Raw genomic sequence first — 24,657 nt, 5'->3', positions numbered from 1 at the left:
GTCACCCCCTGGCAATGTTGTTTGGAATATATTAAAAAAACTTAAAAGGGAGAAAATTATTTAGTGCCCTCGTGACTATCGTATAGACCTGCATCGCTAAGATATCTATACGGGTATATCTACGCGGGCTTGTATCCTCTTGGTTCACTGGGCATGGGCACCTACCCGTACGTACATGTACGTAAACTTAAACATTCCAGCAACATAAGTTAACACAACAAGAACTCCAAAAATTATATAATTTTTCACCCGAATACCTAGTCGAACCTCGTATTCAACTTCCATAAAGATCATAGGTTATTTCATAATCGGTACCGACGGAGTGGTACGGATGGGCTAGGAATATACTTTCTAACTGCTTTGGGGTATATGTATCCTTTTATATATAGTATACAACCAAAATACTCTCCGCTGAAGTATATATACTTACAGTCTAGAGACAATTCGAGGAGCTCGGACCCTCCCATACCCCTGACTCTGCCTACGTCGGCATTGGATTCGTTGGAACGGGTGTGCATGTTTTTACCTGGGTTTGGTGAATAGTATTTCTTTGGGCAGATGTTTCGGTCTATGCCGCCGCGATCGCAGTGACGTTTACCCCGCATGAATGGTAATATGTTGGGAACTATATCTGTATAATTAACGGGCACTATTTGTATTGATCAATTGATCCCATGATCTAGATACATGGAATAGAATATCAAAAAATTGCGTAAGTTACAAGGGCATATATGTGCGTATCGTATCCACTTTAATATTTTTGCGCCGGTGGAACCGAGGTTATGATTCTATCAGTCATGCAGGCTGGATTTTTTGATTCGAAATTTCATGGTCATTTCATTGTTAATTTGGCCGAAGGTATATATATACCTATTTACGCGGTGAATTCAGGTTCGGAGATATACCTACTTGTGTACCTGTACGTGCGATTTAGTATATAAAGTTAGTTCGTTTTATAAATTAATTTAATTCTATGGAAAATGAAATAGCTTTTTTTTTTTAAAAAAAAAAAAAGCCTCTGATGATCGCGACTCATTCAATGAAGTACTTCCAAGTTAAACAAACTGGCTATATTATAGATAGCCAATCCCGCTACGAGTATACCCACGGCTTCATATTCATATTGCATATACGATCTCGATGAGCCCGCTCAGCCGTGTACACGTGTCAGAGGAATTTGTCTTTCTATTTCAAAAGGCGTATATGCAAATGCCTTAAAGCCACCATATCGATACGTCGCATCGTTACAGGTTCTGAAACATTGCCTCCTGAACCGGCCGGTATATACTGTAATATCAACATTTGGCAGTACAGCTTGGCTTATTCCTTGACATTATTGCATTTTCACATGGGATTTACAATAGTCCCACATGATAGATGATCGAGTCATGATCGAAGCTTAGGTCTCATTCATTCTGAGTGTATCTAGGTATTTTCGCTGACTTAGAATATAGAGTTAATGCTGAAGTTTTGGGTACTATCAAGCAGATGAGGGTAATGGTAGTCTTTATTACTTCTATGGTATATCATTAATGCCAAAACAAAATACTAAGCTAAGCTAATATGTACAACGAATCTAAAATGCTCTAAATGATTATAAAAAAACCCAACCCAAATATGTACAGACACCGCTTCGCCAATCTAACGATGCAGGACAATTACCCAAACGAATGTGAATGTGAATGTGTTATCGGTCGTTCAAAGCAGACAAAATATGTGTTTGATGAAGCCTAAGCTTTATCAATGGCCTCAATAGTCGGCGACGGTTTCCCAGATTTCATCTGTAAAGCCGTCATCGAATCGACATGTGGGCCTTCGTCAGATCTAGACCTAACAGGTCCCAAGCTACTTAAGCTACCGAACGAAGGTTGTCTTGACTGGGATGTCATAACAACTTCAACGGCTTCATTCTCATTAACAGGGATGCTGACGAATGGAATGTATGTCAAGGCTCTTCTCCACCTGGCGATTTTTCTGTATTGGTGGATGTAGGCTGTTTCTTTGGGGTCCTCCTTGGGGAGGTGGGTCTGTAGGTCGACTTCGTTCGCCTTGACAAATCTTGCAGTACGGCGGCGCCAGATCATGTAGGCTGTGACAAGAATGAACCAGGCTGGGATTGGAGTGGCGGCATTGAAGAAAGTACCTGCGCTACCAGAGCCACTGAGAGGAGAAAGTGCGACGTAGACTTGTCCACCGAGCTGTTTTTATATATGTTAGCCAACGCACAATTTACAACAAATGCCATTTTAAGGGCGGAGGGGGTGTATGAGAACTTACCAAGAACCAAAGGATAACGCTGCCGATAGCATCCTTTGGCAGAGGAAACCTCATGCTGTACAAGTAAGGAGTCTTTGAGTCGGGGTCTCCCTGAACAGCGATGGCGCGACGGTACATCAAGTGAATGCTGAGGATAGAAAGCCAGACAATCAAGAACACCATACCGGTGTTGTTGGCGAACCATTCGAATGCATCATTCGAGAAGGCAGCGATCATAACGACAACAATACCGCAGGTGTACGAGAACGCAATGGCACGGGCTGGTTTTCCTTGACGATTTTTATGCATAAACCATCTTGGTGCATTACCGTCTTCAGCCATGACAGAAAGGACCTGACCACAGACATACATGCAGCAGTTGGCAACGGAGAGAACGGAGAGCAAAATGTTGAGGTTGAAGACATGGGCGAGGCCGGGATAACCATAAACTCTGAGAGCGTGGACGAAGGGGGAGAGAAGGACGTCGTGGCTTTCGAGGGCTGGATCATCGGAGCTGAGGAGAAGAGTGATGCAGAAGAGGGAGGAGATGTAGAAGAGAGCCATGCGGAAACGGTATGTGTTCAAGGTTCGAGGGATGGAGAATCGTGGCTTGTGTACATCACCAGAGGCGACAGCGCCGATTTCAACACCACCATTGGAGAATGCAGCCAGAATAGCAGCGTTGACGAGACCTTTGATTCCCATATTGAATGGCCCAGGCTTGTTATAGTATTGGCCAAATTTAGGAGTCTCATGCATGTTACCCTTCTTGAAGCCGCACATCATGAAAATTGTCCAGATGATGAAGCCTGTCACAGATATGACACGGAAGCTGCCGATAAAGAACTCTACTTCTGCGAAAATATGGGGCGGGGATGCATGAATGGCCAAGATGACGGCGAGGAAAATCAAAGCTACGACCCAGAATTGTACAGAGGGAAGCCAAACCCGGACGGTATAGGCGATGGCATTGGATTCAGCTCCAAAGGTGAACATATCTGGATGCATGCAATCGTTAGAGTTCAGATTCTTATCTATACTATAGATAGATCGACGGGCTAGGCGAACTTACAGGCGCAGAAATAGATGTATCCGAGAGCGAAACCATGGGCGGGGTGAATGAATCTTGAGGCGTAGCGAATAAAACTACCAGATACCGGATATCTCATGGAGATTTCGCACATAGCACCTGTAGACATGGTTAGTTCTGCCATAAACTAAGCCATCAATAATCGAGAGTCGCGAAAGAAACTTACAAGAGACGAAGTAGAGAACAATGGTCATGAGAATATTGTTGATAAGGAGCGAGCCGGGACCACCAATAGCCAACTGTCGACCAGATGTGACAAAGAGACCCATCCCAATACCAGAAGTCAAGTTAATCATTTGATGGTGTCGGAAGTTGAACGGTTTCGCCTTCTTAACGGTTTCGCCGTCGTCTGAGCCCGAACCCCCCATACCGAGGAACGATGGTAGGCACTTCTTCCACCGTGGCGAGCCATCAGCTGCTTCTGTTGTTCCAACTACATTTGAATGGGACGACTGAAGGTCACTAAGTGCCTCTGCTTTCGAAGATTCGTCGCCATCCCCACGACTAGGGAAAGTAAATGACGAAATATCGTTCGTAGGTTGGCCACCTACAACCGCTTGTTTTTCACTCGCCATACTGGGTATATATTTCGATGATTCTTTGGGAGTTTAAGGTAGAAAGACCCACTTGTTCGACTCTTGGGAGATATCGAGGGGGAAGTGAGGGGTTATAAAAGAGTGTGAGATATATATGAATGAGTGACTAGAGGTGAATAACCTGGTGATAGACATGCGAATAAAAAATAGCGGAATATGACAGGATATATACACAGGAACTCTAAAATAAGCTTCCTTGTGTGTTCTGCGCCTTCTCGACACCGGGTCTCAGTGTTCCTCTCAGTTCCGAACCGGCAGGGAATACTTGTCTACAATGCGACCCTCTGCACTAACTCTTCTACGTTAAATCGCAATAGTGAGACTAGGGAAAGAACCTGGAGATCCCACCCAATGCGGTTTATTCAGTTAGTGACGATAAGCTGTTATTGCTCCAGTAATTAGATGCGCGCGAACGACAAGGCCAATTGAAACCTTAATGCCTATGATCTGACATATCATTTTACTCGGAGAGGAATAGAGCAGTATGCAGGACTATCACCACAAGGAGTTCTAGAAGGCCGGAATTGAAACAAAATCATTTAACCCTGACACTATAACACTGAATTCCGATTAATTCTCCGGTGGGAACCGTAGCAATATGTCAATTAGGCACCATGACGATTCGCCTAGGAAGCCTGGAGAAGAACGTCGTCGCTGTTTTTGCAGGTCAGTTGGCTGCCTTGTGGGGGTGTTCCATGTGGCACCTGTAACCAGGTTTTGGTTTTGGACATGCATACGGCCCTTTAGCTAAACCTGGTAAGCCGGCACACGACTCAACTTTAGATGGAGCGCTTACATCCCTTAAGCTTCCTGGCGACGGAGAATAGTTCAATTTGCGAGACAGAAGTGGGAAAAGAATCGAAAGTTACCGCTGGGTTGATTCAGGCGCACATACTTGTTTTACCCGCTGCACTCCCTCAAACAGGTGACTGTCATGAAAGTTGGTGAGGCAGAACGAGACAATTTGAGAGTTTAGGGAAGGTGAACAACACAAGGCTTACCGCTTATGGTAGTGCATGACCAGCCCAAAATCCAACACCAGAGTTCCCCCTTCCGCCTCGACTCCCACGCGACACTTGGCTTCATTCGGATCCGCATAATTGGGGATTTATTCACAGGTGATGAATGCGAGAACCAACCATTCTGGACGCCTCTCGTAGCGGTAGCGAGGGCTGGGCATGACGAGGATAGAGCTTAAGAAATTGCCAATGCAGAAACTTCCTCATGCCGCAAAGCGCATTGGAGGGACATGTAACGTCGTCGATATTAATATCTTCATTCATTTGAATTTCAATTATTCGCATATTGTCTCTATATTTGGATCCGCTGCCGAACCGGAGTCTGCCGGTTCTTTTAGATACCTAAGGTATTTAAAGAAGGTCGGGATGTCCTGATGTTTACATTGCTTCTCTATCTATTGTCGACTTTGGATTTCTGTTCCTGAGAATACGGGGAACGGAATCCGCCTACGATGGACTTCGAGTTCTCGGCTAGAATCCTCTAGACACTTCTCGCGATTGTGTCCCATTCGGTCCGCGGGATATAAGTCTAGATCGGGTTCTAGTGGCGATGCCGAATCAGATTTGTGGGGACCCCGTTTCCGTGTGGCCGTCGGTTCTTATTGCTACGGCTGCATAGCCGATAGATGTATACATAAACAGGTGGCAAGAACCACGATCAGCTTATCCGAAGACATTTGACAGCCAGGCCGGATAACATGTATTATGTGGGAGGGGGGAGAAAAACATCATTGCGAAGGTCCGGAAAAGTATTCTTCTACCGAAAAAAATAAACTGCGGACACGCCGAAGATACTACTATACTTGCAATGGGAACCAGGCGAGTATACCTTTACATCGGACGGGACCCAAAGCATGTGCGCCGGTAATGATATAGCAATAAGTCCGAAAGATTTTCACGGCTAGTGCACTTTCTCTAACGTCTTATCAGCTTGCGTCTTTTTTTTTTTGCTCCCTTCTCCCTCTCCTGTAAGGCTGCATGTATTTGAGATGAGTCGTCGTTCAGCCAAACCACTAGAGCTTCCAACTTCATCCGATATCTAAATTGAAGGGGGTACAAATTTCCCGAGATAAGAAAGTCATGCCGGTCTTTGGAGGTGGAAAACCTGAAACGTCCTTGAAAGGATCATTTCGATATCTCGTACAAATCCATCCCTGTATCAGGTCATATCATCGTAGTCAGAAAGGAAGTGGATATCATTCTCATGCAACACGAAAACTGCAATTTTCAAAACGGTACCATTTTTTTTTTCATTTTCTTAGAGATCATAGATGCTTCCCGAATCGAATCGCGCGAATTTTGCCATATGCATCAAAATTTTTCTTATTTTTTAATTTTTTTTTTTATGATATTATAACGATGCCATTCCTTTGTCAGATTTGTATGAGTGATAAAATAAAAAAATCCTGCTTTTTTAAGAACTTGCATCCTTTTTTCTAAGAAAGTTGCGTAAGAAACTAGCAGAAGCAACTGAACGATTACATGAGAATTATTCCGTTCTGAGGACAGGGCAAAAACAATTATCCGAAAAGGAACGAATAGAAAAAAAAAATTATCAGCAAAATGGAGTGTTGCCGACCTGAGACTTTTTCCCAAGGCCCTACGGCCGCTTCGTTCACATGCTCGTGATCATGGGCGGGCCTGTTTTTGGTAACAGGCCGAAGCTACCCACGGCCACACACCTAACCACTTTCGAAATTTCAGATTACGGGCTGAGAACCAACCAACCAGATTGCTTGGAATTTGTCTGGCCCAGATGGCCATCCGCCTTAAAAGCCTCACGCGGTATTACCCCAGATTTCGGCTACTCACGCTTTTCACTGATGCAGTCGTTCGCGGGCATTGCACACTTTGCACAGCTAGCTGCACAGGTGGGCTAGCTGGGCTGGGCTGGGATCGGGAACTGGTCGTTCTTAATATATCCCTCATGGACTCACTAAGCTCGAATCTGTTTCGGTAAATCCGTCCTGCTACATTGCACTGCAGCTGGATGGTATCCTGACTTCTTGATTGGGTTCGTTGATTACGACTTCAATGCTTTCCCATGTAATGCTATAATTGCTTTCTTCTGATTTCTCGGCCTCTTACCTGTCCTATCCTACGCTATCTGTGTGCAAGTCTGTGAGGCCGTGTGAGTGTAAGGGTTGGAAGCTTAGCTTTGAAGCTTCAAGGATAACGCTCGTGTGACACTCTAGAATACCACACAAGAAATATGTGAAAATGCAAGTTGGACCTGGATGTTAACATTCCTTGCCTAGATTTCACGATGTTATGATGGAGTTCATGATCAGAATGACGTTTTTTTCTCTTAGCGTCCGGATGGGCAAACGGAACCTCATGATCGATTTATGAAGTAACATTTGTTTGAAAGAAAAAGAGAGACTTATCTGTGATCTAGTCAGGCAAGTGGAAGTTGGTGATATGACGAAATGGTCGCCAAGGCAGGCGACAAACTTGAGATTGAGATTTTTTTCGGGTAGAAGGACCCGCTTAGAAGGGGGGGATTTTTGAATTTTCTTGCTTTGAAGCCGTTCAGCTTTGATGTCGATTGAAATTTTTTTCTGTTTCTTTCGTGCATCATGCTATGTTCTTTTACCCTTTCGGGCTTTTTTGCCATTAGTTATTACCTACTGGTATACTTCACTTACATATGTATTCCAAGGGGGGGGTATAGGAGGAATGTCCACATGGGTCCGTTCTCCACCCCCTGGTCAGTGCAGCATTGAACCGATCAGAAGGAGCATGAGCATGTATACGGCTAGGTTGATTGTGTTCGTACTATGCAATGTAGATAGCAAAAAATGAGTATTTTTTCTTTCTTTCTCGGAACGAGGATTACCCCCTAGCTGGCTAGCTGTTTCTGGGAGTCCAACAGATAGCACAGCACCGCAGACAGACAGACAGACTGACAGTTGTAGTGGAAGTGAGGGTAATACCAACTGTGGTCTTTTTTTTTCTTTTCTTCTGTGTAGACGATACGATATCTCTGTCCACTTGCACTTATCCCCGCTTCACTCGTACTCGTACCTATCTCGCGACCATCTCCTTCAATCTCAAACCCGTCAGCGTTAGTATCGTATCAAGCAAAAGAGAATCAAATCAAAGAGAATCAAATCAAAAGTGAACCCGAATTTTTGCCTCCTTGCATTCGTGTCTGATCCTTGAGACCGAAGGTCTAGCCTTCCACGGTCATCACTTGTCCAGCCAGAGAAGATTCCGAGTCTCTCCGACAGTCCTCCAAGGTACCGTTCTCCCACAGAACCTCCTTCCGTATCCTCCCGTATTGCGGGGACACCAGAGCTAACGGTGATGGCAAAAAACAAAAAAAGATGAATCGGGTACAGTTCGCTAGCCTTTCCTTTCGTGATTCTGCGCCCTGGGAAAGGATGACCAGTCATTGGCCCAGACCTGGGAAGTCGTGCTCTTCGGGTACCTCCTCGCCCTCTGTCCGATGGCCAGGTTCGGTCGAGCCATGCAGGCACTTCCATTTGTCGCATTTTCGCCCACACAACGCCAAAAATGGCAGTTTTCGCTAACCTGGAGGTTTGGATGTCGCATGGCTTAGAGTCTTCTGTCGATTTTTCGGAACAATCCAAGTCATGGCGAGAATATTCTTGTCCTCAGGGGCCACAAGTCGGGTCCAACCGCCGGACGAGGCATATCTGGATTCCTCGATGCAAATGTTATAAAGTTCGGCCATTCTCCCCTCCGATGTTGATGCTTCTGTCTTTGACTTCAATTCAAGCGATCAACAGTTCCTGATTGCATCTTTCTCACTACCAATCTTGTTCCTTTTCGACTCGAACAAAGAATTATCTAAATAACTATTTTTATAATCATCATCATAGCATTCCGATCCCGAATCATCATCCAGCCCAGCGATCTTTCTTAAATAGCTTCATCCGACCTTCAATATTCAAAAGATCTACTTCTGCTGAAATCTCTCAACTTCGACCACTCGGTTCTTCTTTCTATCACTCTTCTTCTAAGAAATTCAAACAACCTACTTCCTCCGGTCCTCCATACCGTTCTCATCTTTCTTGCCAATCTACATTCCACAAATACTTCAAAATGGTTTCCTCCAGAGCTGTTAACAAGACAACATTACACCCAAAGGGTGTTGCGTAAGTCACACATTCCTTTCCAAAAATAGATATATACCTACTTGTGGATATACATATATATCGCTCAAAAGTATATTGTGTATGCATGATTTCTAACTTGGTATTGTTACACACTTTTACAGTCCTGTCACAGAGCACACTGAGATTGAGGAGGAGCTTCACGACAAGGCCAACATTGACTACGACCGAGTTCAGATCATCTCCAACCCTGCCGTCTCTACCCTCTACGAAGATGCTCTCGTCTTCGAGAGTGGCACTGCCATCACCTCCTCTGGTGCCTTGAGCGCTTACTCTGGTAAGAAGACCGGCCGCTCGCCCGGTGACAAGAGAATCGTCAAGGAGCCATCTTCGGAAAATGAAATCTGGTGGGGCCCAGTCAACAAGCCCATGGACGACCACACCTGGGTTATCAACCGTGAACGTGCCATCGACTACCTCAACACTCGTGACCGCATCTACGTCGTTGACGGTTATGCCGGCTGGGATACTCGCTACAGAATCAACGTCCGTGTCGTCTGCGCTCGCGCTTACCACGCCCTCTTCATGAGAAACATGCTTATCCGCCCAAGCCGAGAAGAACTCGAGCACTTCCACCCCGACTGGGTTATCTACAACGCCGGCAGCTTCCCAGCTAACAAGTACACCACTGGTATGACTTCTTCGACATCCGTCGCTCTCAACTTCGCCGAGAAGGAAATGGTTATCCTCGGTACCGAATACGCTGGTGAGATGAAGAAGGGTATCTTCACCGTCATGTTCTACGAAATGCCAGTCAAGCACAACGTCCTCACTCTCCACTCCTCCGCCAACCAGGGTGAGAACGGTGACGTCACCGTCTTCTTCGGTCTATCTGGTACCGGCAAGACTACTCTCTCCGCTGACCCGAAACGTGCCTTGATCGGTGACGATGAGCACTGCTGGACCGACTCTGGTGTCTTCAACATTGAGGGAGGTTGCTACGCAAAGTGTGTCGGCCTTAGCCGCGAAAAGGAGCCAGAAATCCACGGTGCTATCCGCTACGGTTCCGTTCTCGAGAACGTCATCTTCGATGAGTACACCCGTGATGTCGACTACAACGACACCACCCTCACCGAGAACACTCGTGCCGCCTACCCACTCGAATATATCCCCAACGTCAAGTTCCCATGTATCACTGACGGCCACCCAACAAATCTCATCCTCCTTACCTGCGATGCCTCCGGTGTTCTCCCACCAGTCTCCAAGCTCGACTCCCGCACTGTCTCCTACCACTTCATCTCTGGCTACACTTCCAAGATGAGCGGTACCGAGGAAGGTGTCACAGAACCACAGGCCACCTTCTCCGCTTGCTTCGGACAACCCTTCCTTGCCCTTCACCCAATGCGCTACGCCGAGATGCTTGCCAACAAGATCTCAGAACACAATGCCGACGCCTGGCTCGTCAACACCGGTTGGGTCGGTGCCTCTGCCGCCGCTGGTGGTAAGCGATGCCCACTCCGCTACACTCGTGCTATCTTGAACGCTATCCACGACGGTAGCCTCAAGAACGCCGAGTACGAGAACTTCCCAGTCTTCAACTTGGCTATCCCCAAGACCTGCAACGGTGTTCCAGATGAGATCTTGGACCCACGCAAGGCCTGGATGGGAGATGCTGAGAGCTACGAGAGCTCGGCTAGAACTTTGGCTTCCAAGTTCATTGAGAACTTCAAGAAGTACCAAGAAGGTGTTACCAAGGAGGTTTTGGGCGCTGGACCTCAGTTGTAAACTTTCTTCTTTTCTTTCTTTCTCTTCACGGGCTTACTTCTTTAAACCTTTCTACCTTACATATTTCCCCCCCTTTATTCTCTTTTTTTATATAAGGATACCAAAATGCTCTAATGTCTTGTTGTAATACGATCCGGTTTCTTTGAATGGTCTCTTTTGTTGGATTTCACACCTTGCATCAAAGGCGTTGAACGACTTTTTCCCCTTTGTCTTTTTTCAGCGAGTTTCTGCTTTCATGTTTTTCCTTTACAAAAAAAATTAGATAGATTGCATGCTATGAACTGAATATTATTTATTATTACACTTGAAAAAACAATTTCCCTCTCTCTAAATCCCTTTAGTGAATTGTCATGGACTAGATTACAAGGTGATAGATACGAATAGTGACTTGTACAATTGTGACTTGCAAATGGTGTGAATATGTATGTGATCAAATGCGTTGGCAGATGTTAACACCACCAATATTATTAATATTACTACTAAGTTTCCTCTTCCCTCAAAGGGGACTTAATAGTATCTACTAAAAGACTAGACTTTGGAGTCTTTGCGAAATTCGGTGTGAAGCCGGATGAAAAAATTAACACAAGTACCTCTTAGCAAGCCATATCACAAGATTTCCCGCTTTTTTTTCTCCCTATGATAAGGAGAACTGGAACGGTCCTTTAGACCGAAACGAACGGGAACCTTCCTCTGCTTACTTTAGAATTCTTTGATTCTTTTTTTTTTTAGAAAAAAAATGCCGCAAGAAGTTCCCGCTTATCGAGTTAGTACGACAGCAACTTGGAAGAAATGAGATAAGCCCTCTTTCAGCTGTAAATGCATATATGCCTAGTAAGTATTTTTGATAGTCAGTACATAAGCGGAAATCTTTTTTTTTTTTTTTTTTTTCTCTTGGAAAGCTGCTTCTACCGAGGTAGTCGAAAAAAGGATTACCCGACGAAATTAATTAAGTAGACTACACAGTAGAAAGAAAAAAATGCAACACTTGGATGAATGGATATGCATAAGCAAGTACCTTTTCCATCCATCGAATCGGCTTGTAAAAATAGACTGGGGTTGCATTGTGGTGGAATGTTTCGTGCATTACATACTTAAGTACATTTGCACTCGTATGATGGGTAACTCAGAAAGACAGCTACACAAGTGACTTTTACTTATCTGGAAAGGTTACACAACAGCAGCAGCAGCAGCAGCAGCAGCAGCAGCAGCAGCAGAAGTTCGTTTATTTTTATTCGGCAGCTTGAGCTACGGGGAACATGGGCCATGTAACATGTAATAATATGTGCATACCAGGTTTTGTCGATTTTTTTTTGGTTGGTACACGGGAAAGTCGGCCAGGTTATGCTTTTTTTTTATGAAGGAGCTCACCGCTCCCGCTCCCGCTCAAAGAGCTGCAACTACAAAATCTTGCAGAGCTTCGGGAGAGCTAGGCTGGGCATCTTGCATTTATTCGCGTATCTGGATCGTTTGTATGGTATGGGAACGGGAGCTCGGGATTGCTAGGTTCTTTTTTTTTTTTTTTTTTTTTCCCCCACCGATTTATAATTATAATTGGAATCTCGGTGGTCTGATATCAGGAGAATTTTTTTTAAGGTAAGCGATATCGATATCGAAAGCACGGGCCATAGGTAACATGCCTGGTGGGGGTTCTCAGTTTAGCGTTTTCTGTCTGATGGCATTCTTTTTTCCCATCTGTCCTGGTTTTTATATCCGGGGTATAAGATGTAATGCCAGCGATTAAAGCCTTCACACAATTGAATTCAACGATACCATCATTCATTTACAACTTCCAAGTACTCGAACAAGACCTCCTTCGCTCCATCCCAAAACAAAAAAACCCCAGATCCCGCTGCATGGCTATAATACACCAAATTCCTAATCGTTCGTCCCTAATTACCCTTCCAAAGCAGACTTCCCTGATTACAATTAAATCTCCAATATCCCATTCTCGTCATAATCATAATCAACTCCTTACCATTCCCATTTCAATATCACTCAACCTACCCCTCCTCCCTCTCTCCTCTTCTTCATCATCATGATCCTCATCTTTTACGCCCTCGTATCCGTTTTCTTCTGATGATAGCTTGTAAGGTTCGTTACATCTCGCGGACCTCAATGGGTGGAAGTACCGACGGTACGAGAAATAGGCGCAGAGGATTCCGATCCAGGAGCCTACTGATACGTCTGCGTAGTCGTGACGGTAGTCTTCGAGACGGGAGAGGGCTATGTAGCCAGCCAGTACCGTTGCTCTGGTATGGAGTTAGTACGGATATAATAGATTATAGAGGATAGGGACAATGATAGTAAAAAGGAGGAAAGAACATACGAGAAAGCAGCACAAGTTCTGACCAAATCCGCACCAGGTCTAAATGCGAAGAATTGGCCTGCAAGGAAAAGAGAAAGGTAGAGTAGGCCGGCAAAGGCGGTAGAACTGTGACCGCTCGGGAAAGAACGAAATCCATCGTGGAGAATATGGTGGTTCGTCTGGTAGCAGACCTTGAAGGTAACTAGTTCGTTATGTGGGGTGTCTTCGCGCTATTTATTATGATTCCCACGAACATCATGTCTTTTGCATTAATAATTTAGTACTGCCAATTGATATGATAGTATTTTTTTGTGTTCGTAAGACGGGGAGGTGGTGTGGTGTGGGAAGGGGAGAAGGGAGGGAGGGAGAGTCGTACAGGTTGACAACGATCGATTAAGTCCGGTCTAGGCCGTCCGACGCCTTGTTTTATAAAGTCGGTGATAAAGCTTGCGAGTAACAAACTATTCCCCAATCCTAATAGACTCGATTGTAAAAAAGGTCTCCCCTTTTGTAGGACTCCAGTCCAGGCGACTATGGTGCCCAGTGGTACCAGAACTGCAAGAACGAGAAGGTATGGAACCGAAACTCGTTCTATTAACGCGTGAGGGTATTTTAGACGTGGATCATCGATTGTGAACATTCTATGAAATGGTTCGGTGACCATCAGAGCGATATTTGAGGCGGCTAGAAGGAGGAGGCCGAGATAGTCTCCGGCACGAGACGTCTGGGAGAAGTACTGTTAGTTCCTTTTAGATGATGTCTTTTTTTTACGAAGTCAAGGAAAGTATATATATTACTTACCCGCCATAATCGCGATGCGGAGGAGAAGATGGAAGGAGATGAAGGCATGGAGGAAGAAGAGGGTCGGGAAGGGGAGGAAGGATTGGAGGAGTGCGGGGAGGGCATGGTCATGTAGGTCCTCATGTGGTGGTGGTGGCAGAGGCCTGGTTGGGGTTGCTGGATTTGGATCTGGCCTGGCCTGCAGTACAGTGTGGTAGGAGAGGTTGTGCGATTGGGAAGCTCAGCTGTGCCTGTGTTTCTCCGCCTAGTTAGCGTCGTTCATTTCCTTGCCTTTCTCTTTTCTCCACACTTCTTCCCTGGATTTCCCCCCAATTCAATTCAATTCGGTTCATCACACACCCCGCGATACTACCGATTCACATCCATCACCAACGGCCGAATAATATATAGGATATCGAGAGAGGGGCAGAGAAAAGGATGGCAGAAGAGCAGGATAGTCGAAGGGCCTCGTTATTTCCAGCGCCTCCGACCTTTTATACACACTTCACACCTGCGAATCAAGAGAAACTAAAGGAGTTTCAGGCTGCTGCAAAGAACGATGAGGACGAGAACGCGTCGAAGGAGTTACCGGCAGAACTGGTGTGCTTGATTCCACCGAAGCCGCCGACAGAAAAGTACCAAAGTTTTGGACAGATTTGGACTGTACGTTTATTCTCACATCGATTTGCTGGGAATATACCCTTGGCATTTATATCGAACGGGATCGAGCGACTGAGCGACTGACTGAACGGAATAATGAATAAATGGAATAATGGTGAATAGCTACCAGAACGACATCCCACACTTAAAGAACTCAACATCCCACAATTGTTTCCGGAACCGAACAACGAGAGTTACAATGTGGATCGGGCACAGGAGTTACGACGACTGAGCAAGAGTTTACTACTGAATTACCTGGAACTGGTGGGAATCATGGGCATGTCGCCGGAAGAGGTAGATATTCTCTACATACCTAAACTTACCTCTTAGGTAGATCCAACCAATTTGGGGTTTATCGGTGGCTGATAGGTATATATATGCAAAATAGTACGCAGAAAAGGTGTATCATCTGAGAATCCATTTGATCAACATCCACGAACTTATCAATAACTACCGACCGCATCAGGCGAGGGAGACCTTGATTTCCATGATGGAAGAACAACTGGAGAAGTCGCGACAAGAGACGGAGGATAACAGGAAGGCTTGTGCGAAGCTTAAAGAGCTGTTGGGGTCGCTGAGTACCTTTGATGCTGGGGGACTTTTGACATCGGATACCGCTACTTCTGCTGACACTGTCACCTCTGCCACCTCTGCCACCGCCACTGTAACCACTGCTACCACTATTCCGAGTGGTAATTGGGAAGAGAAGGATAGCTCAAGCTGGGAGGCACTACAACAGGCAGGTCTCTAAGAAGCTGCAACAGGAATATGATATAACAAGATATTTGGTAGGTAATAATATGGGGGTTGTACATACAGGCGGTGTGGATTCGCATATGCAATGGAGATATGCCGATATAATATGATACCTCTTAGCAAGCACCTTACAGTGGGGAATATGGGGGTATGAGGAGGAAAGTATGGTAATGGTAATGGCGAAGAGGGTGGGTTGGTGTATTACATAATCAGGTACTTGACTCCCAAATAGTAACAGCCTAGGGACCCCTGTCCTCAACAGCTCACCGAACAACCCATTAGCCAATAGAAACGGACCCTGAAATTGCGTGATCGAACTTCATCCTCCTTTTGTTAGCCATCGGCGCGCATTCCATCGAAAAAAAAAGTCCGTCGTCGGCTCTGGCCCTCAGTACTCGGTCGCCTCGCTGACCAATTTGCATTGATTGTGTGGGCATTTGTATGTGTGTGTGCTGGGACAATTGGGTGCTATCCTCTTGCCCCCCGTGTCGAGGTGCCGTACCAGCCTGCATATATCCAGGCCACTGCGTTACACTTTACACAGTGCTCAGTACACCCTCTATTTCCATGGTACATGCTGCTAGCCTCTGCTGCTAGTTAGTTAGCTGGATGAAAATTTAGTATTATATAAAGATGGCCTCCATCTCTCGCACTCCATCTCCATCCCCCTCCCCCACCTTCGCAACAGGCCTGCGCACCGGCTCCTTCTCTTCTCTGCAGACTCTGTCCCGACCCGGTTTACAGCATTCTCACTCCTCCTCCTCCTCAGCTGCTGCGAACCTGTTACTCTTCAATCCAATGTATCTGCAAGCTCCCGATGCCCCGGCACCGGCCTCGGCCGGCCCTGTCTCCATCACCAACGGAGAAACCTCCAAATTCGCTCTCTCCCAAGAACACAGACCGGACCAACCTCAACTGTCGATTCTAAACGGCTCAGCTGCCTTTCCCTTCGGCACCCCTCACGATGTCTCCAAAATCACCGGTCAGGCTTACTTGACCTCCCAGCAGCTTGTCCAGCATGTTGGTTATTCTCTCTCTGACAACGTCTTCTCCTACTCGCCGGAGACGTTCGACCTCGATACTGCTGCCAAGGAATGGTCTGGTAAATCCCAGGCCAATGCTTACGGCAGGCCTACCACAATCACCAGCTTAGAAACTAGAACAGGAGCTGCTTCCGTTCTACTAGGTTATGTTTTCTCTAACGACAGGGAACTGTCTAAGAGAAACATTCCCCAGACCGTCATAGCATCCACCGCTACTCTCCTCGAAATGCGAAATGCTCTCGAGCAGCTTTCCATGCTCTATGCTGTCTCTAGCCCTTTCGTTGCTCATGTCGCAGCCGTTGATTACTCTCCCTTCCAGTACAATTTGGTTGCCGACTATACCTCGGCCCTACAAGTCGCTCAAGATGCCGGAATTGGTCTTATTTCGTCAAGATCAGCTCATGATGCCCAGCATATGGCACTTTTCTCAACATTGGTGTCTTCTGTACTACCTACTGTTCACATCTACGACGGTGTTCGAGCTGGACGGGAAACCGCCAAAGTTGTCGATGTCTTGGATCAAGCTGGTATCTATCAGACTTACCAGTCCATTCTAAATGAGCAAAAGACCATTGGCAAGAAGGTTGATCCTGAGGCTAAAGTTGCCAAGATACTCGAGAATCTCAACTCTGAGCTCGGAACTTCCTACAAGCTCTTCGAATACGCTGGACACAGTGAGCCAGAAGCCGTGCTTGTAGTATTCGGATCTGTCGAGTCTTCGGTTTCTGCCCAGGTTGCTACCCGTTTGGCAGCCGGTGGCGAGAAGATTGGTGTGATCTCCGTGCGCGTCTACCGTCCGTTCTCTGAGACCCACTTTTTGGAAGCTCTTCCAAAGTCCGTGAAGAGGGTTGCTGTCCTCGGTCAAGTCATCGATCAAGCTGCTGTTGACGATGCTTCCGTTCAATCCTCCCTATATGCTGACGTTCTCGCTGCTTTGACTATGGCCGAGGACTGGACGATCACTCCTCCGGTCATTGACGTCAAATACCCCAGAGAGCAGGGTTGGGTGCCTTCTGATTTTGCCTGGATCTTCGACCAAATTGTCAAGCAAAAGTCTACTTCCATCTCGCCACCAGAGGAAGCTCTGGCAGCAGAGGCCTCCCATATCGCTGGGTTCGAGATCTTTGAGGCTGAAGCCGTCTCTCAATACGTCTTCTGGGACCTTGATGTTTCTACCGGCGAAGAGGCACCAAGCAGCATTACAAGGCTTTTGGCTTCTGATAGCTCTCGGAATGTTACCTATTCCTCGATCTACGACAATCTATCGCAGGCTGGCATTACCTACAGCTGGATCAGGAGCGCTAAAGAGACTGTCCAGGCTCATTACGATGTTACACAAGCTGATGTGGTAGTTGTAAACGATTCAAAGATTACTCTATCTTATGATGTTGCTTCTGGTGTGAAGACCAGCGGTACACTTCTCCTTCGAAGCCCTATTAAGGATGAAGATCTCGAGGCTAAGCTTCCGGCTCAATTGAAGAAGGCCTTGGCGCATAAGAAGGCTAAATTCTACATTCTCGACGTACCACAGGATGCTGGTCTTTCACCCGAGAAAGAGAACTTGCTCTTGCAGCTCGCTTTCCTCCGCGTCTCCGGTGAAGTCGACAAGGTTTCCGCTATTAGCGAAAAGCTTGCCAACATTGATAAGGGTGTTGAGCCCCAGACCATCCAAGAGGTCGCCGCTCTTATCGATACCTACGTCCGCGAAGTCCCCGTCCCAGAATCTTGGCTCGAAACTGAAGTTATTGGGGAACCTCTTCCATCCTCCTTCGACCCCAATAGCTTCGCTATCAACACCGCCAAATCTGAGGAAGATCCCAAGTACCTCCTCAAGAAATCAATCCACTCCGCCATTATTCTTTCCTTCCGTGAGGCGTTTGAACTCCAAAATGCTCTCCGTCCTGACCTCCCTGTTACCAACTTTATTGTGCGTGTACAGGAGAACAAGCGACTTACACCCCTCTCGTATGATCGTAACATCTTCCACATTGAGTTCGATCTTACCGGGACCGGTATGACATATGATATCGGTGAGGCGTTGGGCATCCATGCTCACAATGATCCCGAAGAGGTTAACCAGTTCATTAAATTCTATGGACTTGAGGCAAACGATGTTGTCGAGGTTCCTTCGAGGGATGATCCTGATCAACTAGAAATGAGAACTATATACCAGGCGCTCAGTCAGAACATTGACATATTCGGCCGTCCACCGAAGAAGTTCTATGAAGCCCTCTCGGAGTTCGCAACAGACGAGAAGGAAAAGAAGGAGCTTCTTACGCTTGGATCTGCCGAGGGAGCCGTGGAGTTCAAGCGTCGTGCGGAAGTTGATACTGTCACATATGCTGATGTACTCCTTGAATTTGGGTCTGCACATCCTTCCTTCCATGATTTGGCGAAGATTGTATCGCCTATGAAGAGAAGGGAGTATTCCATTGCCAGCAGTCAACAGGTGCACCAGAACAGTGTGCATTTGTTGATTGTGGTTGTCAATTGGGTTGACCCGAAGGGTAGGGATAGGTTTGGACAGGCGACGCGGTACTTGAGTGGATTGAAGATTGGGAGTGAGGTTACGGTTAGCGTTAAGCCAAGTGTTATGAAGCTGCCGACGGAGAGCACGAAGGTATGTTGTATCCTTTTCTTATATATATCTATATCTATGTCGAAGGGGCAAGGACTAATTGGTTTCGTTTTATTTTAGCCACTTATTATGGCAGGTTTGGGAACTGGACTTGCGCCCTTCCGAGCCTTTGTGCAGTATCGCGCATGGCAGAAGGAACAGGGTATCCCCATCGGCTCCGTATTGTTGTACATGGGTTCCCGTCACCAACGAGAAGAATATCTTTACGGTGAAGAATGGGAAGCCTACGAAGCTGCAGGAGTGGTTACGTATATTGGAAAAGCGTTTAGTAGAGATCAACCTGAAAAGGTTTATATTCAAGATAAGATGAGGCAAAGTCTTGAGAAGATTGTGAAGGCATATGGTGAGGAAGAAGCCGGAAGCTTTTACTTGTGCGGACCGACTTGGCCGGTGCCTGATGTGCAGGAGGTCTTGATGGAGGCTATTGCGGTTGAAGCTACGAGGAAGGGGGTTAAGGTTGATACGAGAAGAAGGATTGAGGAGTTGAAGGATGATGGGAGATATGTTCTTGAGGTTTATTAGTCGGGGAGGGAGCTCTTTTCTTTATTTTTTCTTTATTTTTCGTATTTGGAGGGGTTGGGTATATAAGTATATATTAGTAGAAATGGAATAATTTTATATTTTGGTTGGTTTATTATAATTAGGATGTCCGCGTGAGAATTAATTGTACGTATTTTATTGTGGTATTGCCTACGGATGTATTTGATTCTAGACCTAGTTTGCCGTAGACCTTGGGCTCTGCCTATCATGGCAACGTTATAACGTTATTTCCACCCGGTGCATGTTGACCTTGTGATTTTAGAGACTAGAAGGCCTTAAGGGGGCTGGACTTCGATAATATACCTAGTAGGTACATATAAATAGAATAGGGAACACACCTTTGTAGTGGTCCTTTACATGCCTCGTATACCAAATGCTACTGTACTCTCATATTGAATTACATTAATTAATTGATTTTACACACCTATATGTAGGTAGCTAGTTAATTTCGAAACGAAGGATGGGGGGATGCATGTTACTAGGAGGGCGGGGGGTTATCTTGATCATAAGATCTCGAGGTGTCAGTATGTAGAAGCTGCATCGATTTATGGGTATCGATGTTGCAAACTATATAAGATGATCGATAGGTATCCGTGAGGACCGAATACGAGGAGTTATAGATAGTTTTTTAGTGAAAGGAGACTAGAGATTGCATATACATATCGAAAAATGAAAATTAATACTAAGTTTAAAGTCGAGAATCCTACTATACTTCTGAATTATCGGGGTCCATATTGATCGTTTACCTCGAGGCCTCTTTCTTGGATGGATGCAATTTGAAATTGTAATTGGATTGATTGTTTTAATATTATTCCTGCGCGTAATTTTAAATTTATGAATATATAGCACTACTTCGCGAACCCTGTGGCATAATATTATATATATATGGACCTGTATATTTATAGAATGCATGTAGGAAACTGTGAAATCCTGGAGGAGGAACGTTGGACATTGGTTACGCTAGAGCATATTATAAGACGTATATTCTTTTTTTCTTTCAAATTCCAAATCCTTTGTTTTCATGCGGTATGTACATATAGGGCATAAACTATAATATAGTACCGTAACTTAGTACTAGTGTTAACTCGCCATCCATTGGGCACAGCTACGAAAAAGAGTTTATGCATCAGCCGAACGCTTATTTACAAAATTTCGGAACAGAAAGCGCGAACATAAAAGAGACTCGTCAACCGGTCGCTCGCGGGGTGGAACATTTGAAATTCTTTTACATAGAATTTATATAACTCACACGGTATTCGGGCGTTAATATTTGTGGGGATCTGTCGTGATATTTCTCGGCAAATGACATGAAACTAGTGGGGGGAAGGAAGCTCGAGAATCGAGTCGTATGCCGCTATGATGTTGACATATATTATATTGTTGGATGCCTATTGGGAATAAAATCACGATATCACAATAACCCTTTTCTGTCCCCGTGAACTAGACCCACTGAGCGCACTAGATTTCTCACTAAATAGATGGCACATAGAATCACGAGATCGTGTCTTAAGATCTTGTTCGCGGAGTATATCATATGCATATGCTAATACTAAAAAGACTAGATTCGATCCCAGCGAGCCGACAATGTAATGCGCACACGAGTTGATAGGGGAAAAAAACATAGCAAAACTTTCCCGTCGCTCGAGTTAAACGGGGAGCAAAAAAAAAAAGGCCGGGGAAATGGCTGAGAGTAAATGATATGAAAGCGCGCCATCACCGAGTTCTCCAATGAGTTTATGAGAGAGGTCAGGCCAGTTTTGTCCGTGTCTTCTGGGGGTGTTTGGGAGCCCGGTACTTTTCAGCCCCCCAGTTCCATCCCAGGTACCAGATCCCAGGGTCAAGGGTCCACCCGATTCTCATATCATATCACGGATCCGCAATCGAGTCGTACGGATCGATATCTCGCGAAGAAAACCCCCAACCTCTTCCATAAAAGCAGACGGGGAAAAAAAAAGAGAATCAAGAAACCAAAAAAGTCTCCTAACCCGGATAAGCCCCTGCTTACTATCTTTTCCGACGTACCGAGGATGCCGGATGATAGCAGTTTCTTTGATATTGAAACGGGGTTGAAACAGTTTTTTGGGTTCATTTTCTACCCGTTCAAGCGCCTTTGGGATTTTTTAGTCCGGAGTGGAACTGGGTCTGGTGGGGAAAACCTGCTTTTTTGGAACTATCTGGTGTGTGTGGTATTTACAGCGGTTAATATGTTGATATTTTGTGTTGCACACCACCTTGCATTATGCCTTGAAGACACTCTTGGACGAAACTAAAACCGACGGCTTTTTTTATTTTTTTATTTTTTCATTGGTTTTTGGGGGGCTTTGGTCAAGAAGAAGAAAAAATCGAAGGGCACGAGACCCCATTCTTTAGATCCGTGGGAACGGCAATGAACCAGTGAGATTGATGGCAGGTACACCAGCAACTTCCTTGGTTTTATCTGCAAGTTTATACCTATGGGTCGTCCTTAGCCGGCCAAGATTGCGCTGGAATTGGAGAGAACAAGTTAGGAACTGACTAGCTCAAGAAACCCGGCACGGTGACTCCGATTCTGCGGAAGGAGAAGGAGAAGACGCACTAGTAACTATATGTTCACAAAGCTGAGGTGGAGAACGGTTCTTGACGGGTCGGAGGGCAAGCGTAAATGGGTAGATTGACTACAGAGTTACGAGATAAATATGTTAGCCCTTGATCCTTAGCAAAGCTTAAAGTTCGTTTTTCAACGTTAAGGAAAATTTTAAATAGAAAATAAAGAGAAAGTTTGGCGGCGTACATGATGTAGAGAACGCACAATGGTATGGACAAAGGGATAAGCAGTCGGACAGTTCGGAATGGTCAGTGGAGCAACCCCTCTCTCCCCCTTCCCTCGTCCCCGCACGGCACGCTGAATAAACCAAGTTTCACTAGAATAAATTTATTTTGTTTTTCGCTTCTTTTTCACTTTTTTTTTGGGATTTTGTTTTTTAAGCTACGGGTAAAAACTTCATACCGTATCTCCATATGGCCATGCGGATGTGGAACCAGACGACCCGGCGTCAGATTCTGATCCTGCGTCCGAGGACGATGATATAGCGCTGATAGTGCTCACCCCTATTGTGTTGTTTCCTTCTTTGAGGAGGATGGAGCGGGTGCCTTGGGATGCGTCGAGGTTTCCGAGGGCTTCGCGATAGTGACCTGAAAGGCGGGGTAGGTACTCGTCGTTCCTTTGGGTGATAATAGATTCGATTTGCTCAGTAAGCGAATCTGGGATGGGCAGCGAAAGTTCGTTGCGAATAGTGAAGTCCAGTTCCAGGATCGTTCTGAGGAATTCCGGACTGTCTGCCACCATGTACTCATTGTGGGTTTCGAGGGTGCGAAGCCAGGTTACTCGGTCTCTCGAAGGGTGGTATTTTGGATAAGCGGGGACTGATAGTTGTAGCGAATAAGATCCCGATTGTTAGTAGGGAAAACAGAGAAGAAGGAGGGGAAACTTGGAAGGATAACTACAGACCTTTTACTCCCGTTCCTCCGTTCGAGACGACCTCCCAGTTGGGAGAAGTCCGTAGAGGTAGACCGGAGATGGGCCTTACGGTCTTATCTGGAGTCCATTCGATTACAGCGTGGTATTGCTGGTTTCCAACCCCAACTCCGGTCAGGGTATGTCTGAACCAGAGGAGCCACATGGATCCAGAGATGTCGTTTTCATTCAGCAGCCAGTTTGAATAGACCGCTCGTTGGATGTGAATATAGGCTCGAAACCATCCTCTAGGTGACTCTGAAAAAGCTAAATTCGTAGGCCTTAGAGCTAGGACATCCATCATCGCAGCGTGATTCTGCCATTTTCTGATACATTTCGATTGCCAAATGCCGTTCGAGGAGGCTGCGGAAAGAAGTAGTCGACTGGAGAGCCTCAGGTTGAGAAGCGAGCTCAATTCCAGGTAAGAGAATATCTGCAGGCATACTGTATATATATAAAAATATTAAAATTCGAATCGTTAATATGTAAAGGTCTTGCTTGCAATGCGGGTAGTGGTTTGTTGGCCAAAGCTTGCTAGACTACCCGCTGCACAGCCCCAATGTCATCCATGGGTCTAAATTTAAAGGATGTGACAGAAACGAAATAGGAATAGATATGAGGTATATCTAATATCTGGGGAAACTGGAACTAATGGTGATAAAGACTTACTTTCAACTGGAATGCATTCAAAGGCTGCTGCCATACTCCGGGAGGCTGTGCAAAAAGTAGGGACCAGAAAGGGATATGGTGATTGACTTCTCTAATGTTTGGATCAGTTAGAGATTTAGAACTTGTAAAGGTATTATTATAAGGTGGGGAGCCCAAGAGAAAGCCCTTTTTCGGTGCTCCCCTCTGCAAACCTCCCAGCTGCAAGGCATGGGCCTGGTGGGCAGGTAGGTTATGCGCCGAACTAGTGCTATTGTATCCCAGTCAGTGCACAAGGGTCTGGCTCTACTCGAATGGATGCAACAGTCCACCACCTTTTTTTGCTTCAGCAAGCCCCCATGGCTTGTCGTCATGACACATGGTCTAGAAGGACTGATTTGGGATCTCAACTGCCAGTGACCTATCTCAGATGATAGACGAGAGAAAGAACGCTGTGAGGAGGAAAAAAAAAAAGTACATTTGCATGCAAGATTCCAAATCCCCCTTGGTTCGACAAGACCTAGGCAAAGCACGATGGTTCCCTAAATGGGCCATGACCGAGACTATCAATCGGTATTGTGTGTGCTAAGCTGGACCGTCATTCGCTGCCCATCGACTAGACCACCCTAAACCCTCGTGCGCTTGGGGTTCCAGCGGAACCTCATGCCCAAGAAATGAGAGTCGCCCTATTACGCAGAGTTTTACGGACTTTTATTTTCCGTTATATTGCGATGCCTTTGCGAAATGTCCAGCCTGGCCGCTCGGTTCATTCTATAAACAAGCGGAGCCGAAGGTTCGGGTCATTCTCTTGGTTTTCGCTTGATCTGGTTTAAGAGTGTGAGACAAGCCTGTGTGATTTATCTTGGTGTTGAACCGTCAGTTTGGGCTTCACACCATTACTTCTTTTCAAGCTGACGCCGGTGTAGGACTTGCAGACACACTGGCGCCAAAGGCCCTTTGGACCTAGGA

The 24,657-nt window shown here is 45.8% G+C and overlaps 6 protein-coding genes across 6 annotated transcripts; 3 read left to right on the top strand and 3 right to left on the bottom strand.

The window, feature by feature from the left end:
• Window positions 1–1,730: 1,730 nt before the first annotated feature.
• AOL_s00004g363 (uncharacterized protein) lies at window positions 1,731–3,921 on the bottom strand (the record flags this gene model as incomplete). Its single annotated transcript, XM_011119013.1, has 4 exons — window positions 1,731–2,198; window positions 2,278–3,254; window positions 3,329–3,445; window positions 3,513–3,921. 4 exons carry the CDS (start codon window positions 3,919–3,921, stop codon window positions 1,731–1,733), a joined length of 1,971 nt encoding a protein of 656 aa, XP_011117315.1.
• Window positions 3,922–9,032: 5,111 nt separating this feature from the next.
• AOL_s00004g362 (uncharacterized protein) lies at window positions 9,033–10,828 on the top strand (the record flags this gene model as incomplete). Its single annotated transcript, XM_011119012.1, has 2 exons — window positions 9,033–9,085; window positions 9,208–10,828. 2 exons carry the CDS (start codon window positions 9,033–9,035, stop codon window positions 10,826–10,828), a joined length of 1,674 nt encoding a protein of 557 aa, XP_011117314.1.
• A 1,963-nt stretch (window positions 10,829–12,791) lies between these two features.
• AOL_s00004g361 (uncharacterized protein) lies at window positions 12,792–13,982 on the bottom strand (the record flags this gene model as incomplete). Its single annotated transcript, XM_011119011.1, has 4 exons — window positions 12,792–13,077; window positions 13,155–13,363; window positions 13,510–13,857; window positions 13,935–13,982. 4 exons carry the CDS (start codon window positions 13,980–13,982, stop codon window positions 12,792–12,794), a joined length of 891 nt encoding a protein of 296 aa, XP_011117313.1.
• A 369-nt stretch (window positions 13,983–14,351) lies between these two features.
• On the top strand, window positions 14,352–15,324 carry AOL_s00004g360 (uncharacterized protein; the record flags this gene model as incomplete). The annotated part of the gene is made up of 3 exons (XM_011119010.1): window positions 14,352–14,576; window positions 14,697–14,867; window positions 14,962–15,324. 3 exons carry the CDS (start codon window positions 14,352–14,354, stop codon window positions 15,322–15,324), a joined length of 759 nt encoding a protein of 252 aa, XP_011117312.1.
• Window positions 15,325–15,962: 638 nt separating this feature from the next.
• Window positions 15,963–19,532, top strand: AOL_s00004g359 (uncharacterized protein; the record flags this gene model as incomplete). The annotated part of the gene is made up of 2 exons (XM_011119009.1): window positions 15,963–18,992; window positions 19,071–19,532. 2 exons carry the CDS (start codon window positions 15,963–15,965, stop codon window positions 19,530–19,532), a joined length of 3,492 nt encoding a protein of 1,163 aa, XP_011117311.1.
• Window positions 19,533–22,530: 2,998 nt separating this feature from the next.
• AOL_s00004g358 (uncharacterized protein) lies at window positions 22,531–23,344 on the bottom strand (the record flags this gene model as incomplete). Its single annotated transcript, XM_011119008.1, has 2 exons — window positions 22,531–22,952; window positions 23,038–23,344. 2 exons carry the CDS (start codon window positions 23,342–23,344, stop codon window positions 22,531–22,533), a joined length of 729 nt encoding a protein of 242 aa, XP_011117310.1.
• Window positions 23,345–24,657: the final 1,313 nt, after the last annotated feature.

Source organism: Orbilia oligospora (assembly GCF_000225545.1).
Source record: "Orbilia oligospora ATCC 24927 unplaced genomic scaffold scaffold00004, whole genome shotgun sequence".
Classification (NCBI taxonomy): Eukaryota; Fungi; Ascomycota; class Orbiliomycetes; order Orbiliales; family Orbiliaceae; genus Orbilia; species Orbilia oligospora.
This window is presented reverse-complemented; position numbering and strand designations above follow the sequence as displayed.